Below are 19,586 nucleotides of genomic sequence, written 5' to 3'. Positions count from 1 at the left end.
GGCTGAATATCCTGTACCTCACTATTGCCAGATGGAATGGACTTGCCTCTGGTTGTAGTGCTGATTTGCTCCTGTGGGTGGAGTACATATCCACCATGTGCCCTGAAGGAGGATGGGGACAGCAAGGGGAAGTTCCCACTTACTTGAGTGTCTCTTGATGACAGCCAGAATTGATGGCATCAGACCTAGGGAAGGTGAGCTGAGCTACAAGAAAAGTTACGAAGGAAGTGAGCAAAGGAAGTGAGCATGGCTTACCAGCAGGTGGGAGAGGTCATTAGAAGCAAGATAACTGTCACAGAGCTGAAATCCCACCCTGATGAAAAAAAAGATAGAGCGACTCACCCATGCCATCAAGGAAATGTAAATGCAAAAAAAATGAAGTGAAGTAAAGGTGATGTAAAGGTGCTGATGGAGGTGGGCATGGGCACTTCCCTCAAACCACCAGTGTGGAGGCAGCAAAAGCACAACAACATTTTGGTCACACATTAGAGCAGTGGTGAGGTCCCCGTCCCTGGAGGTGTTCAAGAGATGTGTGGACATGAAACTAAAGGACATGATTAGTGATGGAACTCAGTAGGTCATGAAGATGGTTGGACTTGATGACCTTGGTCTTTTCCAAGACCCAGATAACTGTAGTTCTATGGTCTGAGAAGTTCGCAGGGGTGATCTGAGACACCAGCAGCACTGGACTAAAATTTGAGATGAAAATGGAAGGAAAATTTTAAACCTCATTATTGTTATTTCTCAGTTTTCCATCAACAGCCACTCTGAGTCCTCACCAGATTATGACCTGATCCAGCATGGTCATAATATGTTAAAGTGCCACGTCAGGGCAAGAGAAGGACGCCTTCCTGGCATGGCTCGGAAAAGGCTTTCTGGGTGTTGAAAAACAATAGTGATTCAGTGGACTGGGAGAACAGAAAGTGTGGTAATGCACTGGAATGGACTGCCCAGAGAGGTGGTAGAGTCACTGTCCCTGGAGGTGTTCAAGAAACATGGAGATGTCACACTGAGGGATGTGGTTAGTGGGCATGCTGGGGATGGGCTGACAGATGGACTAGATGATCTTAGAGGTCTTTTCCAACCTTAATAATTCTATGATTCTATGAACTGCAGGATTAGGTAGATCAGAGACAGCCTTTCTGATACTGGGCACAACACAGCCTCTCCATGTCCCCATTTTCTTCATGTAAAATGGACCAAAGATCCAGGAGAAGAAAAGCAGGTGAAGTACTGGTTCATTGGGAAGGAATGATAGCATGATTAGCTGTGGAAGACCACAGCAACCTCTGCACCAGAATATTCATGGAAACATTCTCCACCTGCCTGCAGTGCACTTCCATTCCGGAGAAGGAAAACAAGGTCCTCCCTCTGCTCTTCTGCAGAAGGGCCTCTCCCAGTGAATACAACAGAGCATTCACATTTTATACCTTAGAACAAAGCAGTAATGTGGAAAAAAAAATAATGTATGTGCTTTTAAAAATTAACACACCAGTGTTCAGTACAATGTGGTGCGTTGCCCAGGGAAGTTCTGCAACTGCAGTTCTGCAGCATTTTCTGTGAGTGCAGCACGATAGTCAGGCCACAGGGAACTGCTGGTCTCATGGGCAGAGCGGGGGGATTCGATGCTGATTCCACCCAGCACGGGAGCCAAAAGGAGAAATGGGTGTCTTTGTACAAGAGGCACCTCTGCAGTTAATGATGGGTGCAGAGGGAAACTGCTCCAGCGAGCAGGTGGGACAGGGAATCGCAGCGAGAAGGGGGCTGGTAGAGAGCATCTCTCTGACAAAGTCATTCTTCAGGCCTCCCCGGCTGCTGTTTCACCCAGCTGCTGCTGCTCGGAGAGCAACGTGGGGCTTTCCCGCAGCGCAGAGCTCAAACTGACGCACGCAAAAAGCCATCCCTGAAGAGCCGACGACCCCGTGACAGCGCCCGCCCCAGCCGAGCCCAAGGTTTGGGCATCCCACGCCCCTCCACACTTTGCCTTCTCTTCCCGGGCGAGCCTTGCATCCTGCTCGGGCCCAGCCCCGCGGGGCAGCCCGCCAGGCTCCTTAGCATGCGGCTCCTGTTGCCGAGGAGCAGCGAGAAGCCGCGGTCGGCGGCTGCTCCGCGTCGGTGCGGCGTGCCCTCCAGCCCGGCTCGCCATAGGATTTCTCGTACGGGATAACGCCCAGCGGGACCGCGTCCCACCGACGCTTCGCTGATAAGCCTGCTGCCAAGGCTCCAGCGCTAGGACAAAAGAGGAGATTTCTCCTCCTGGCAGGCTTTTTCTGCCTTGAATGACAGAGAGGGCTCCCGAGGCTCCTTCCCCGCCCGAGTTGGGACACAATGGAGCTTTTCAGGCTGAGTCTGAGTTGCATTTGCCTCCTGCCTTGGCTTGAGGGTAAGTTTCTCTTCCTTCGGGGTAGCCAGAAAAGGGAGAAGTGAAGCACCTCCCGGAGCTTAACCCAGTTTCCTGCTGAAATGCTTTGCCTGCAAAGCTCTAAGCCCACCGGCTGTAAAAGAAGTGCCTGCAGGTGCACTTCAAATTTAAAGTAGGGTTAAACACAGGTGCTCAAGGAGACTGCTCATGCAGGGCACTGCAGCAGCATCATATTGGCCACTTTTAACAGCCAGTCAGGCAAACTGCGGGTGAATTAATCCCTGGGTGCTGGTTTTCCTGTCCTGTCCTGTCCTGGTGTCAGACAGTGGAAAAGGGGACAGGACCCTGCGGTGCTGGTCCTGCTGCACGGTGGTCAGTGGGCAGCAGAATGTGCTGAGGACCCCGTGCCACTCAGCATGGCACAGATCATGCTGTGCTCCAGTGGGTGACTGCCTACTGCCAAGGTCGCTGAAATATGGCATCCTGCAGGGAGGATTTGGGAGCCAAGCAGCCTGGGGTTTGGGGAGAGGAGGGAAGAAGGAGCCTTGGCAAGCAGCATCCTGCAGAGCTAGAGAGATGTCTCTCAGGAACAAGCCCTCCAGCTGGCCCACCTGTCATGGACAGCAGGCAGCAAAGTCCCAGACATAATAAATAATTCTGTTTTTATTTTGTTGTTCTGCCTGAGGATGCAGGTTATTGAAAGTTTTTCACTGAAATAAATCTCTGAAGTGTTTCAGGGCTCATTCAGCCCCTGAATGCAAGGACAAAAGACCTGTGGTTTTACAAGCTGCAAGCTCGGAGATTTTCAGGCTCCCTAGACAACAATTTTGTCTCTGCAGCTGGGATTTTTATTCCCTAAAGACAAACCTCAGATTCCCCAGTGATTTTTTGCACCCCAAACCCTCACTTAAAGTAAATCCAGCAAATCCTGTCTCTCCTTTTTAAGTCTTAGATGAATGCATGCTTTTTGTTGTGCCAGTGAGCAGTGAAATCAGGGTAGGAGCAGGAGATGCTGGGATGTTGGGACTGCAGGAAGGCTGTAGGGATCTTGTCTTTCTCTTTGCTCCAGCAGAGATCTTGCCCGGTGCTGGGAGACAGTGGTGCTTTTCTGCTGTCACACAACAGGAGCTCCACAGATGTTTGATTGGTAAATTGAGGAGGATCACAGGATGTTTTCCTTCAAATTTCTGTTCTTTTCCAGTGAAATGCATTTGATGTAATCGTGTGATCAGTTGCTGCATTTCAGCTAAACCACTGACAAAACCACAGGGATTTTGCAACAATTGAATACATCTCTCCAGTGTCTGGGAATGCCCAAAACAAGCTCAGAGGGCAGAGAGCAAACGTTCTCTGGCGTGACCTGCAGTCTATCCCACCTACAGCTGCAGTCCTAAGGCACTAAGCAGGACAGAGGTTCTTGCTCTTGGCAGACTTCAGAGGGTTCGTTTTCCTGCTGGAAAATGGGAATCCTGGAATTGCCTAAGCTGCTGGTAGCTTTGGAAACTCCCTGCCATCCGTTGGGGAGCTGAAGTGTCTTCCTGCAAAGTGAAGTATCACAGCTCCCCTGCAGAGCACTATCCTGTGCTTGTGAGATCAGACAGAAAGCTGCAAACAGAAAACTGCTGAAATAATGCCGCATTTCACACTGATGCCTTCAAGGGAGCTGAGAGCAATGGCTGCACAGGTGTTTCAACACAACAACCCCTGGGAACTCCTCTCCCCAGCTTGCGCTGCTGGTGGCTCCAATTCCACTGGTTCCTTTAAGCGTCATCTGTGGAAGGGGCATAAAGGCCAATGGTATCCAGTACTTCTCCTCCCCAAACATTTTTCCAACCTCCAACTGTTTTCTGCTCAGGGGATTTCCTCAACCCAGTGTGTTTAACTGTTCATTGGCTACCAGATTCCTCTCCATGCACCTGCATGGAATCTCTCTTATGGCAAGAATGCTGCGCGCATAGAGCCATCTCCTCCTCAGTGCTGTTAGCCTTCCTCTTCTGCCTCCAGTTCCACTTGGGGCTGTTTCCTGGACAGTAAGCCCCACACATTCTTTCTGACCTTCCTGGATTACAAAGATTACAAAGATCTCCTCCATATCTCCCTCCATGGATTGGATTTCCCCACATCAGCTTTTTGGCCTCACTGACCTCTGCTTCCCATCAATTACCCATGTGTGTTTCCACACAAAAACTTTATTTCTATGACTGCTCTGAGTCTTAGATACTCAGCCAAAGGTAGACCTTATACCAGTAGGAAGAGTTATGAAGACTTGTTGGTCAAACAAAAATAAGGTTTTTCTTAAGAAAACTGCAACGGTAAGGAAAAAGCACAGGGCAGTGTTGTTGCTAGAAGCAACAGCTGAAAACAAGTCTTGGAGTACTGTGTTGCTGGAAAGTAATCTGAGTGCAGAACATGAAGTATTTGCAATCAAGTGCTTGCCCTGACAAGCAATTTGCCAGCTAATTACTGGCAATATCAGTAGGCTTTGTTGACTTTTCTATAAAAAAGACATGACTTATGAGAGCTAATCTGTTGTCTGAAGTGATGGAAATAGTGCACCATAAACCCAGAGTTGCCAGGTAGCTGCTCACTCAGCTCCAGGTCTGCCTTTGCCCCATTTTACAAAAAAAAAGTGAATGTAAGTCTACAGAATAGTGATCTCAGATTTAAATGACAGAGATTTCCAAAAGTGCCCCATGCCCAAAAAAAATCCGATGAATCAAAGGACAGAAGTTCTCAAAGTTCTCGTTAGAGCTGCCACCGTAAGACAAGCAGGAGAGAATGTGTGGGAAAAACAATAGCAAAAATGAAATCAGCGTACATGATGATCTAATAACAACTGCACACTTCAGTTACCTGGCTTGGCAATTGGGCAACACGAACCTCTGAATCCTGCATGGAAGTTGCAGTCCCCTACCCTCAAAAAGGCGGTGATTTGTGTTGATCTGCATTCTGCAGGAGAAATACATGTCCTGAACCACCCTGCAAGTTCTGTACTGGTTTCTAAGAGACCACTCAGGAGCAGCACTCTTGTGGGGAGGGACTTTTTATAAGGGCATGTCGTGACAAGATGAGGGGAAATGGCCTTAAACTGGAACAGATGGTAGGAAGAAATTCTTTACCGTGAGGGTGGTGAGACACTGGAACAGATTGTCCAGTGATGTTCTGGATGCCCCCTCCCTGGAGGCACTCAAGGCCAGGCTACAGGAGGCTGTGAGCAACCTGGTCTAGTGAGAGGTATCCCTGCCTATAGAAGGGGGTAGGAGCGAGGTGATCTTAAAGGTCCCTTTCATCCCAAACCATTCTATGATTCTGTGATTTGCCTCTTGTTAGTAGAGGCCCTGGAGTGGAGGATAGATCCAGAAAGTAACTGGAAGTCAGGTTGGCGGATTTTCAAATTGCCATATGACAGTTTGTTGAGGGCATAGATCACAGTTACAGTGAATGGGATGGTTTTTCTCAGCCACAACACTTTGTGGCTGAGAACAGCACTTTTTGCCTGTTTTAAAGCAAAACAGGCCCTCCTTTGGGAGCACCTAGCTCTGCCCTACTTACTTGGAAAACAGTCTTTTGACTGTTCAGTCCCCCATTTATACTCCAATTTTCAGGAGTTCCCAAAGAAAAAAAGGTCATGCTGTAAGTTTATCAGCCTACCGAGCTCTTGGGCCAGTCCCTAGCTCATGCCTTGCTGACTGCTGTGGGTCAGGCCTTCAACTATGTAAACATGCAGGCTTTCAGTGGGGCTATAAGGATTTGATCAACCTCCAGATTTAAGCCAGTTATCCCAGTCTTTCCTATACAAAAACCCCACTGCCAAAAAGGAGGCATTTATAAAGACTGGACACCTTTGGATCAACGTGATGGCCAACACCATGGTTGTCACTGCATCAAAGTTTCCTGCTTTTGACTGAATGCATCCAGGTCATCTGCCTCATCATCTCTCTCTTATGACAACAAGTTATTTTTAATTTCCTCATCCCACAACCCCGGGCTGGTCTCCTGCATTGGTGGGATTTTGTAAAAAGGAGCTATTTGTGGGCAGCATCCAAGTCTGCTCCTGCTCACTAGTTTATGTTTGTCCGTAACTGACAGCACCTCAAGCTGCTTACTCCAGTTAAATTAAAAGCAATGCTCCTATGAGTGATCTCACACAGCTATGTTTTGTGCCAGGATACATCTGCAGGGGAACCTTCCAACCTTAACTGGAGCTTCCCTCTGTTTTGCCACAGTATCTTCTCATTTCTATCAAGTCCTGACCACCAGTAGGAGATGGAAACAAATAACACAGGAACAGCTTCCTCCTGTTCAGAAAAGACATTAGGCTGTGCTTTTGCTCATGGCAGGATATGATAGCTTCAGGCATCTCAGCAAATTGCTGCTGTTGCTATGATTAAATCCATGAAAGTCTCTTCAGTCTTCATCCACCGACTTTCTGGACTGCTTGGTTTTGCAGATGTGCTACAATGAGTCAGCAGGAATGTCTGAATTTAAGATTAGTTCTGAAATTGAATTCCAGTCAAGGATCTGGATAGAAAAGGGTGGTAGCTGTGCATTACCAGTGTCAGACACTAGAACAGGTACTAGTAATGAGGTTAGATACTGTGCTTGCACGAAGGGAGAGGATTACATATCAGTATGGGATAGGGACTGGTATTGTCCCCATAACCACAATGGTGTTTGAGAACCTAAAGTTGTCCTTCTTTGCATTCTTTGGTTATTTTCCCTTCTTCTGGGCTGGGACCCTTTCTGATAGGAGGCAGAAGCTCTTGCAGAAGTGTTTTGAGTTAGGACAGAGACAGAAATTGCTGGAAGAGCAAATTTAGAGGATGGGATTCTTCTAAACCCTTATCCTCCCAATGCTCCAGCACCATGGAGGTGTCCTAATCCTGGGAGAGATGATATTCAGGGTGAGTTAAGCAAGGAGGCAAACATTGGTAAGATACATAAGACCAATGTGGGCCAGCCTGTGCTGCTGAATGCTCCATAGCAATGTGACTTTATTCAGTTGTGGACAGTAGAGCCAGACTCACCTGAGCAGGTAATGCTCTGGCTTGCCCCACTGTTACCCAGGCTGTGGCACTGCTGCTGCAATGTTCCCAGGCTGCAGTGCATGTATAAATGCTGCGCTCAGTATGGGTAGAAGCAGCAGCCTGAAAACATTTCTCTGAGCTGCTTGCTTGGGTGCCTTGGGACAACCCACTGGTGTGGTGGTACCCATGAAGACATGGGAGCTCTCCTGAGTGGTGGGGGATTCACACGAAGCAACCTTTACAGCAGGTGCTGCGGCCACACAGATGGCTGCCTGCCTTCCAGGACAGGTAGAGGCAGGAGAAGGTGGATTCCTCACTGTGACTTCACAGTCATTTCCTCCTCAGAAAAAAAACAGCAACTTGGCAAGAGAAATCAAGCTAACTGAGGCATATTGTAAGAGTTAGGATCCTGACTGGGGAGAGCAAAAGAAGTTCATGTGGGTTCTATATTTCCCAGTTCCTTGCTCACATGCAGCGTTTTGGAAATCTGCACTCACTCTGATCTCTGACATCCTCTGCTTCTGCAGATCTGCAAAAGGGAGAGACCAACCCCAAACAATGTCCTAAATGGCTTTGATCAAACACTGCTAAGAAAGAGTAGACACTTTCCCAGCAACACTGGGGCTACATTAACCAAGGCTCTCCTGAAAGCATTACCTTAATTAGGAACATTGCATGGATTTTGCTGCTGGTCCTGTAAGGAGCAGCATGTCCCAAGAGTGGTTATGTCACAGAGAGGCAGGGGACTGCATTGGCTGGTTTTTCTTTCTTGTGACCAGACGGAGTGGCAGTGTCATAGGATGAACAAGCTGGCATTGATTGCTAGAAATTGTTTGTTTTGTTCCTAAAAATATAAAGAGGCCAAAATGTTCAAGCATGAGCAGATCAAAGTAGGCATCTATTCCAGTTCCATGGATAAGGCTGGCATTTTCCATAGGGGCTGAGCTCACATCCTCAAGGTGTAAGCTGGATACCACGGTCTGCATACTCCAGGTTAACATCTAACATGTTAGGACAGATGGCCTTTTTTGCAGGTCTGCAGGGACTCACAGTTTTGGTGGAAAAAAAATCATTTTCTTACTGACTTAGTAGTCTCAGTGACTGATATGTATCCCAAGGTAAACGTATTTCTGTTCTCCTGTGCATTGCTTATGACCTGTGGGGTCAAAATGACTGTTGCCATTTACCTTCAGCTCACCATCAGTGATGGTGATGGGATCACCATCACCATCAGCATCACCATCAGCTCACCTTTAGATATCAAAGTGTCAACCTCAGGAAAGCAATAATGTACTGTTGGCCGATGGTGAACCCAAACAATGTACACAGGCTCTCATCTTGGTAGGGATCACACGAATCAAAGAAACACCTTGTTTGGAAAAAAACTTTCAAGTTCATAAAGTCCAGCAGGGTTACATGGAAAGTTTGCTTTTGTAAAGCCAGCTTTACAAGATCCATATCATGAGAAACAACACCATCAGTAGGGAAGATGCTCAGACCACATACATTACTGAGGAAATGTAAAAATCTCAAAGAAAGCACACTGGTTGCAGTGATGAGCTTCCCTAGCTTTCATGTATTTCCTTGGCAGACAGGCTGCCTTGGATATTTAGAGGAATGAGTCTCTGAAAACCGAAATCTGCATAATACTGAGCTGGTAGAAAAAAGCAGCTCGAAAGGGCAAGAGCCTGGTAGGTAATATGGGGTAGTACAGTGATGTCCTAGGGAGGAATGTACACTGCCAAAGACTGTACACAGGGAAAAAAGATAAATCTGAGCAAATGACAGGCTCTGGCACACTGAACAGAACAGAATACAACATTTTTAAAACCTCAAAGGGCTGTGTAAACTGTTCCTTAAAGCAGCCTCAGCACCAAAAGAGAGGGTTATGGCAATTATGTCAGAACATAATTGTTGGACAGCACAGGTCACTGGATTTGATTTTGGCATCAGATAAATCAGGAGAAACAACAAACAGAATTTGTGGTCAGGCAGACAAGTATGAGAAAAGCCAATACAGATCTTGTAATGGGATCACTAACATCAGTGATGGCATCGGTGGCTCAGAAATGGTGAGCTGATCTGGACCTTGCACTTGTATTTGCAAAAGGCTTAGGGAAAGATTCTTCTGCTAAGGACCTCAAAAACTCAGCTCTTACAGAGTAATGAGAGATTTCACCCACAGTCTGGTAACTGGTTAAAGGCAAGGAACAAAGAGGCAGAATAAGTTGACAACGATCACAGCAGAGTGAGGTATCTGCAGGCTCTGACAAAGATCAATGGCACAGAGATCTTGGGAAATGGGGTGAATAATGAAGTAATAAATTTTGCTGATGGCACAAAATTACTCAGAATAAGCTAAAGTGAGGCTGGCTGTGTGGAGCAGCAGCAGGAGCTGATGATACTGATTGAGCAATAAAATGGTTATTGAACATTAGCGTGGAAAAACACGGTGTAATGCACATGGGAAAAATAATTTTAATCATAGACACCCAGAAATGCTCTCTTTGCTAGCTCACACAGCTTGGGAAGAAAGCACTGGAGAGCTTGCAGATATCTCTCTTGCATGTTCTCTTTACTTGCCTGATTTTTACTCTCTTTCCCTACGAGCAAATGCTGAGTGTTGGAGACAGGATGAGGTGCCCAGAAAATGTTTTATCTGACCCATTAGGTTCTGACGTTCCCTGTTACATTTTTATGTAGCTCTCAGTTCATCACTTCTGAAATTAATTTCTCTCAATTAAAATGAAGCTAAGTGTTTCTGAGAATCCTGCATTTCAGCTCCTCAAAATAAACAGATGGGTGGAGGAGGAGTGGGGAGGGGATTGTATTCATCCCTTTGGATTTTCTAAAGATTAGGGGAGATTAACTGAGACATTTTGGAAAATGAGACATTTCTCCTGCCATTGGAAGCTAGCAGTAACGTGTCTCTGAGGCAGAAATTCAAGCCTAAGGCTCACTGAACGTTTTTATCCAGCCCTCACTGAGAAATAAAGAGGACTGGACTCAGGTGGTACCATTTGTGGTACCCACAAATGTAATTGCCATTTAGGAACCTGCTCTTGGCATCTTGGAACCTGCCTGGATTGGTGACTATCTCAGGACCACAAAACTCTATTTGCCAGCATGGACACATCCAGCTTTCTCCCAGAGCAGGTGCAGGAGCTGTGCCGCGATTTCTGCCTGCCTCTCCCCATGCATTCAGACCTGACCAAACAGCTCAAGGCTGTTTTTGATTTAGCAGCCTACAGACACTATTAATCTAGCAGACCCCTAGAATTTCCTGAAAGAAAACATGAAAGTTCTTTCAAGCTATTGTTCCTACTCTTGGTATTGTGTACCAGCTCCTGTTTACACTGTCATTATTTTTTCTTCAAGTACTGAGCCAAATACATGCTGCCAAAGAAAAGCATTGTTCCTTGACTTGTGAGGGGAAATTATGCAGAAATAGATGTTTAGATAAATATCGGTCTTCTTGTCTATTACCATTTTTCAGTCTCCTCTTTATACTCAATAGTGTATGTATGTTGACAGGATTTTAAATCTGTGATTCCTGGGGAAGCATTAAAAATGTCACTGCAGAAGCTGAAAGTTACTACTTGTTAAGTATAATTAAGCCTAAAATGTCTCTGAGAATGTGGAACCTGAACCACATCTTTCTATCCCTCAATCTGCAATTTAGGCATAAAACACAAAACAGGAAGGAGCTACATCTGTGTCAGCAACATATGGTTTTGCATTTAACATTTTGCTCAGGATGTTCACAGGCCACACCTGCAGATTTTGTACTGAAAGTAGGTATAATTGTCCAGCTAACAGGATGATATCCATCCCAACTCACCAGAAATGCTGAGACCCATTGCTACTAACTGCAAAAAGCAACTATACAAATTGTTTCAAATGGCATGCCTGCTGTGGGACAGCAGCAACATCTCTTACGGAGGGACCCTTAAAAATGGTAAATTCATGTCTGGGGAGTGCAGACCAATGCCAGCTGTACTAAATTCAAGTTTAGTTTGATATTTGTTCTGAGTTGTGTCAGCCAAGTACCTGCAGACTTCTAACGGTATGGTTTTATCCTAGTTGTTCCTGTAATCGCACAAGAAGACACTTAATGGAACGATAGCCTAAGTGGCCTAATTGGCCCCAAATTGATAGCATTCAGGGATTGAAGGGTTTCAATTGCTCTTTTTTATATGAAAAAATTGAATTAGAAAGGGGTAAAAAAAATCCAAATTATCTAATTATTTTGGAGGAAGAGAAAGATGGGTACCTTTTTCAAGCTATAATCAGTTCAAATACAAATTAATTATGTAGAAACAGATATTTCATGAAAGAACATTTCCCAAGGACAGTGCGCTTTTTTCCCGTTAGTTATATGGGAATTAGATACACAGCACTGTCATTGTTTTCTTCCCTCCAGTATTGCTCCTCACTTTTTGTGCACTCTGAATTTTAAAGAAATGTCATTCTGAGGAATCAAGAGGCCAGGTGAAAGGTTTATGTAGCCAAGCCCTCCCAGGAAAGGTCTGGTGGGTTATATTTCCCTTCTGCAGGGCTTTTACAGTGCTTGGTGATGTGTTTGCCTTGGAGATGTAGCATATTAAACCGTGCTCTGGTTGTACTGCAGTAGCAGAGGGACAAGGCTTCCTCATCAGAAACATCCGTCTGGAAAAATGCATCCATGTGTCCCATCGCGAGGCTGACGGCATCGGCCTGGCTGAGTGCGTGCCACACTCCCAGCAGCAGTGGTGGAGCTGGGACCCAGCCAGCGGGACCATCACCAGCCTGCAGACCAAGCAGTGCTTGTCAGCCCACAAGACACGGGAGTATGGCCAGGCCAAGATGGAGCCCTGCAGGAACGGGGAACACCAAGTGTGGGCCTGCAGCAAGAAGGGGCACTTGACTCTGCAAAGCTTGGGCTTCCACCTCAGCACCAAGGATGGAGGCCACAAGGTCTTTGTGTCAAGGGAGAAGGACAAATTCAGCAGGTGGAAGACTTTGGAGGATGAAACCGTCTGTGCTGCTGCCCAGAGAGCTGCTTCGAGACCTGCTGAACCAATGCGACGAGTTGTAGACACACGGGTGTGGATATATGAAAGTAAGATGAGGTAGAGTTAGAAACAGCTAACGGCTAACTTTGGGCATCATTCGAGTCACCTAACGCCAGGCTTTCATCCTTCATTCTAATCCATGGTCACATCAGCCTCGTCTGCAGACATACCAACAACTCACAGTCAGCCCTGCTGCTTTCTGGGAGCTGCTGCTCATTGCTTCCAAAAAGCACACAATGCCTTGCAGGACGAGGCCTCTAAACAGCAGCTGCCACACTGGTGATGGCCAGAAGACAGGCATTTTGGAAATTTTGCCTGAATCAGTGAAGAATAGCTGGACACAGCCATTGCACCCAGCTGTGGCTGCCATCATTTCTCAGATGGCTCGTGAAGCCCACTGCAGGCCACTATAATTGAACCACAATTAATCATCCAGTTTGATTCCCCATTTCCTTTAATTCACCTGCAAAGGAGGGTGTTTTCAGGTCTTCTTTTGTGCAGTTGTGTCCAGAATCGAGACTCAGTTCCTCCTCTCCCCTCCCTTCTTCCACTCCAGGGACTAAAATGCAGACAGTGTTTGTAATTACTTTTCTGTGTTTGTTCACTGTAGGTGACAAGATTCCCAGTCTTGCTCAAGGGAAATTAGTTCCCTCATAGGAAGGTTTTTTGGCCTCAGAGAGATTTTCAGTGTTGCAGAAATGAATAAAGAAAAAATATGATTTTTTTGTGTGTGTAAGCAAATGGATTAAGAGTATAAGCTTATGACGCAAAGAAGTTATATCTAATTGGAAACAGAAGAAAATATGAGAGCTTTTACAGCTGTCATGTAGACAAGATGGTCTTTTAACTGAGGTTTTTAAAAAGCCTACTAGAAAGTCAACGTAATTATCACAGATCAGTAGTCACAAGCATGTTTGCTTAGAATGAAGGTAAATACAGCAAATAAAAATTAAATACTATAATAGGCAAGCTAAATATAGGCCAGGACATGCGTACGACATTTAAGATATGGGAAAAAGGCATGTGAAAAAGCATTTGCATTCCCTGAGGCAATGTTCCTGGCAGTCCAGGGCTGCCTCAGAGCCAGGCTCCCCAAATAAGGCTGCAAGGGTAAACACAGGACAGGCTTTAAATCAGGTTGCACTAGTGTGCCCTGTGCAAACTGACAGTTCTCTTACCACCCCACGGCAGGCCTGGCTTTTTTGCCACATGGATCAGAGCAGGAGAGCATCTTGCTCCCGAAAGATTTTTCACAACCTCCCCCCTGGCAGTAGCTGCTATCCCACACTCTACCTCTGCTGTAAGCCTGTCAGGGCAAAAAATGCTGTTGAGATTTCAGCCAGTTTGCTGCCTCTGACAGCTTGCTGACATATAGAAACACCTGCCTTTGGTCAGAACTTGTTCTGTGTCATATCCTCTGCAGTTCTTCAGTGTCCTGCTCTGGTTACTGCAGAGGTAGTGTCTAGAAAACACTGTGAAAGCCCACCTGATACATACGCTTTTCCCCCTTCATTCGCACACCAAGAAAATCTAGATCAAAGCAGGGCACTCTAGTTTCTTCAGAAGACAGTCTGCTAGCCATGACCTTCTTTTCATTCAGCCTAAAATCATGTTTATCTTACTCAATCACGAGAGATAAAGCTTTCCACCCTTTTGAGCCCATTCCTTCATCTGCTGTGTTAGTATTACCTGTAACACTTAGCTATGGTTCAGCTTGCTTACTCCTCACAACCCTTTAACTTCCAGTGTTCATACGTACTTTCTAGACTAATTACCTTACTCTGCACCAGAAAATAAACTCTGTTCCAGCTCTAGATTCAGTCTTTAGAAATTCATTTACTCTTTGGAACCCAAGAGAACTGAAGGCCTATGTTATACTGCAAGAGGTGACTACTATTGCATTGCATCCCATTTGCCTCGCAGGGTTAGGACTAACATGGCAGGGCAGGGTTCCCTGCCTTTGCTGGGCACTGAATGCATTTAGATTTCTGTACAAAAAGTGAATTACAATCACATGTATCTTTGCTTTATTTCCTTTCTGAAGGTAAAACCATCGATTCATCAAAGACTGATGCCATGCAGAGGGAATCTTCTGTGGGCTTCACTGACCCATCTCTGGTGAATAAATTGAACAGCACGGTGGTTCCTGTGAAGACTAAACAGGCATACCTCCCAGAACACGAGGGTGAGCACTTTCCTCTTCTGAATGCATATACAAGAACAGCAGGAGGAGAAGTGTGGGCAGCATCCAGCAATTACTCAAGTTTTTTTTTTCTCAGTAGTGCTAAGAACCTTGGTACTTCTGAAGAACTTCTATATACATTCCTGAGAGATTCAAGACTGTACTCTCACAAGACACGCTGAGATGTTTGCCTTGACAAGTGGTTCAGTGTATGGCCATAACCTTAGTCTGAAGGCACAGCCATAGGATGTGCTAGGAGCAAAGATATCTGTGATCGGGTACATCTATCAAACCATCTCCTCCAACAATTGGAGCGAGACACAGGGAAACACTGAGGAACAAGCCTTTTATCCCTTTCTAGCTCCATACAAGTGGCTACAGTTCAGCTCAGGAAGAAACCAGAGCTTCCTTTGGTCCAACAATGGAAACCATTAATCTGTGTCTTTCTGTTTCTTTCTCCAGATGTGCTGTACAATCACTCTAAAAAGCATCATGGAAATCGAGGGAAAACCACTGGGGCTAGGCTTGCAGGTAGGTCCAGAGATCAGCACAGGACAGAGAACAGCTAGATAGAGGCTCATCAGTGCCACTGACTTTCTTATCCGCTGCAGTTACATGATGCTGCATCCTGAATGATTAGTAAAGAACAAGAACCCCAGAAAAGCTCCCCTGAAAGATCAAGCCAATCTCCCCAGGACTAGAAATAAGTGAAAACATACAGATACTTTGTCCCGTGTGAGAATACTTTGTTCAGCATAAGAAATTCAAATACGCACTAACATGAGTGCCTTTCCTCAGCCTTTTTTTATTCTATGTCAGAGTGCTGCAGAACAGGGAAGAATCAACGGCAGTCATCTTCCAGGCAAGAAATAAAATCTTTCTATTGCCAACTTCAACAGAGGGATACTGTGCAACTTAATGCAGCTGTATGGCTTTGATGTTATAAAAAAAAAAAGCAGTTTTTCTGTTACCTGCTAGTTTGGAGAGATATTTGATGTGTTTTTGCAGCAACACTGGCTATCGCATAAGAATGGGGATAAGCATGGCATGATTGTTTCCTATTACTTCCTCCCAGGCACCAACTGGAAGACGGCAATGCTAGTTCTCAGCCCCTTGGCATTCATACTGGGATTAATAATACTGACACTCAATGTTCATTACAACAAGTAAGTTAGATTATGTTTTCTTTCAGTCTGTTACTCCTGTTTTGCATTTCAGAATGTGGCTGCGCTCACCCATGATGTCACTGATGATTTCTCCTCTCTACTATTCTCTTTCCCACTCACCATCCCATGCAAATACTGCTGTTGGCTATCTCTTCCCTATACATACAGTATAATCCTTGAAGGCTGTTAAGGGAATTTGGGCATCATGGTTGCTGATTCAGTTTACATGGAAAGGCAACAAAGTGATAGGCAGATGCAATTACATACCCTTGCCTCTTTTACCCCAGGAAGAAGAAAATCCTCTCTGCTCTGAAGAACCCCCCAGCCAGCAGCAGCAGAGCTGACTTACAGGAGACGTCTCCCTTACGACGATGCCCCCAGCCATATCTCCCACCATCTCGTTCCCCTTCCTTGCGGCATGGAGAGATATTCATTGAGTGGAAAGATGGAACCATCACTCCTCTTTTCGATAACGCCAACTATCAGGTGGACTAGCACCAAAATAACATAGCTGCTGTTTCACTGCTTGTTACTCTTCACCATTCTCACCAAGAAGTGAACCTCCTTCCAGGCATTACCATTTTGTTTGGGGGATGTAAGAGCTGGTTTTTTTTTTTTTTTTTCCTCTTTTTCTTTAAACACAGAAATCACCCTATCCAGCACAAGGTTGAAGCAAGCAGAGCAGACTTTTGTTTAGGCACCCAATGCCTAAATGCTTGGCTTTTCTAGTTAACAAAGCCCAAATATAGCAAAATGAAGCTGGCATCTTGCCAACTTCAACCATCTATTGTCCTGAATTTCTAGTTACTGAGCATATGAGAAAGTAAATCCTTGGAGACAAAGTATAATGCAAGCTCTGGTGATCTTTAAATACTTTTTAAGTTTAAACTAGCTGCCAACAGTCACAGAAGGCTGTTGATTACTTTGTCAATGTGTGAACTTAACTAATAAGCACTGTCTTCAGGACTCAAAGATGAGCCTCCTCTATCTGCCAAAATACTCCCCCCACTAAGTTAACACAGCAAATCATTTTTCAAAGTTAAAAAACTGCACTCCATTCCTCTCTGCATCACTGCAAGAGTCCTGCTGAGTATCTGTCTCTCAAAACATTTATGTGCTTAAAATCTACTGAACCTCATTATAGTACACATCCTCTTCCTTTATGTAGAATGACAAGTTAATGGTGCTGCTTGTTGGGGATATTATCTGGCCATTTTATACCAGTTTCAGTCTGACTTTCTGTAGTCACATGCAATAGTCAATGAATAGATATACTGCTCCCACTTTGAGCAGGAATAGTTTTTGTTGTTAGTGTTTCATGGTTTTTTTTTTTGTAGAAAGGAGACACTCTTCAGCTTCTGCACTTCTTGCACAATTATCTGTGACCTGTCATTATCTGTGACCTGTCATGCTCAATTCTGATCTTTACTCAGTCAAACTTGCAATGTCTTAGCATGTTCCTGATATTCATGAGTTTATGCCTTCCTTCTTGCTGATCTTGTAACATTGTAAACTGTAATCACAGCTATAAATCAGGAAATATCTGGAGAAATACTAACACCAGCACATTACAGATATGAGCCTGCATCACTATATTTATTCAGTAGTGCAAAAGAAACTTAACATTAACATTTCTCACTTTTTCCTAAGTGAAGATACGCAATTTCAGTGGAGCTTTGACTTCACAAAATCACGGAATGCTGAGGTTGGCAGGACCTCTAGCTCCTCCTGGTCCAACCAGGACAAGTGGGGACACTCAGAAAGGGTTGGCCAGAACCACATCCAGGCAGCTGCTGAAGATCTCCAAGGAGGAGATTCTACGACCTCTGTGGGCAACGTGTGCTAATGCTCTGTCACTCAAACAGCACAGAAGTGTTTTCCAATGCTCAGACAGAGCTTTTTGCGTTTCAGTTTGTGCCTGTTGCCTTTCATCCTAGCGCTGGGTACAACAGAAAAAAGAGCCTGACTCCATCCCCTTTGCCTGCACCCATGCAGTTCTCTACAGTTTGATTTCATTTAATCTATGGCAGATAGAAGTTCTCCAAGGAATTCGTCTCTGACACAGACCTCCAGCCTGGTGAAAAGTTAACTGCTATATTATTAAGAGCTTGGCTGGTCTCAAAAAAAAAAAACCAAAACAAAACCAAACCTAAACAACGCAGCAGTTCAGGATGTAAACTCACAAACATTGGTTGTAAGTGTCTTCCCCAGGCAGATTATTCTCTATTTTTTTACTGGAGCATTTCCCAGATGCTTCTTGGGAAAATAGTTCTAGACATGGGCAAAGAAAGAACACTTTCTCCACCGGTAACCAAAAAACACAAACAATATTCAGAATTACATTCTGACTTCTCAATACTACCCTTTAAAACAAATCCAAAGACTTTGTGTACACTTTTAGGTCAAATTTCTAAATGTGTAAGCACCCTTTTACACACAAAAATTATGAGAATACATTCTGTACACACATTGCTCAAAACGCCCACAAGAATGCCTCACCACTTACCACATTTATATACCTTTTAACTTTTTCTTTGCTCAATTAAGTTGCTTGAAATTCTGCCTGTAGAGCACCCTGTCTTACAGTGCACAGCACTTGCTAACCTCCAAAATGCTGGTGCACTTAGGGAGCTATGCACAGAGCAATGCCATTAAAACACATACATGGAGTTCAACAAGTGCTGTGCTTCCCAGAGGAGCAAATATTCACTACTGCTGAATGGGCAGAACATATGACTTGTTAAAGATGCTCTGTAATTCATACTTAACATGCAAATCTTTCCCATAAACATGAAGGCAATCACACAACTGTTTGCATAGTACTGATTAGATGGCAGCTTAAACAATAATGTAAAAAAATAATGCTGTGAAATTGCACAGGCATCTGACTGTTTTCTACCCTTCCCCCTTGCTAGTTATCTTCTAGATACTTCTCACTTGCTTAGATTATATGCTGGAGACCAAATTTTCCCAGATACGGGCAGGGGGAGCTGAAAAATGTGGCATTTCATCATGAGAGGTCTCACATTTTCAGTTGTCCACCAGGAAAGACTCTGAAACAGCTGATGGGTTTGGGTTGGGGATGGACCAGGTGACACTGGAGAGATGTCTTCCACCCTCTGCTTCCATCCATTAGCTGAGCAACACGCAGAGCAGTTGCACAAACCTGAGCGCTGTTCACTTTCTGCCATCACCTGAATGTAATGCTTTTACAGTGTTAACAGTTGAAATAAAACTTACCTGTGAAGTGGAATAACGCTAGATTTTATTTGTTTTTATACCTATGCAAAAAAACCTGCACTTTGAGAATACTTTTGTAAATCAATCCATGGGAAGGTAACAGTGATAAACATGACATTACTGCCACAGGTGCCAAAGGATGAGCACCACATACCTGGGGAATATTGCAACACTAACCTGCAGCACATTTTTCAGCCCAGTCATGCTTGCACCTCTGGTACTGAGGGTCTTCACCAGAGCTAATATAATGCTAATTACCATCTTCCCTCCTGAAGCAAGGAGGAAAACAGAATAGAAGCAAAAGCCCCTCTCATACACTTACTTGCTTTGTAAAGCAGTAAAATGCAAGTGCTTAGGCAGGAAAAGCTACAGAGGGCAAAGGGAAGAAGGGACTTTTTTGGGGAGGAGCACGAGGGGGAGATATTAGGGATTCAGAAAACTTGTTCTCTTTCTCAATAATTTAATAATGCTACCATTCTTTTATGGTATTACCAAAATACCCAAAGGATTACGAGTCATTACTAACAGAACATCAGTGATCATACAAAGTGCTAG

At 44.8% G+C, this 19,586-nt stretch overlaps 2 protein-coding genes across 4 annotated transcripts in view; one reads left to right on the top strand and one right to left on the bottom strand.

Moving 5' to 3' along the window:
• The window catches only part of LOC125687427 (myogenesis-regulating glycosidase-like), a 33,916-nt gene that overhangs the window by 8,479 nt on the left and 5,851 nt on the right, over window positions 1-19,586 (bottom strand). The window lies entirely within an intron of this gene.
• Window positions 1,541-17,933, top strand: LOC125687430 (uncharacterized). Of its 2 annotated transcripts, none has more exons than XM_048932574.1 (6): window positions 1,541-2,383; window positions 12,023-12,490; window positions 14,488-14,628; window positions 15,088-15,156; window positions 15,701-15,791; window positions 16,079-17,933. In XM_048932574.1, the coding sequence occupies exons 1-6, from the start codon at window positions 2,329-2,331 to the stop codon at window positions 16,284-16,286; spliced, it is 1,032 nt and encodes a 343-aa protein (XP_048788531.1). In that variant the 5' UTR covers window positions 1,541-2,328; the 3' UTR covers window positions 16,287-17,933. The 2 variants fall into 2 exon arrangements, with proteins under 2 accessions (XP_048788531.1, XP_048788530.1); XM_048932573.1 differs by having other exon boundaries at window positions 1,542-2,383; window positions 12,020-12,490.

This window comes from Lagopus muta, chromosome Z, assembly GCF_023343835.1.
Source record: "Lagopus muta isolate bLagMut1 chromosome Z, bLagMut1 primary, whole genome shotgun sequence".
In the NCBI taxonomy this organism is placed as follows: Eukaryota; Metazoa; Chordata; class Aves; order Galliformes; family Phasianidae; genus Lagopus; species Lagopus muta.
The sequence above is the reverse complement of the archived record's forward strand: the minus strand, read 5'-3'. Positions and strand labels throughout refer to the sequence as shown.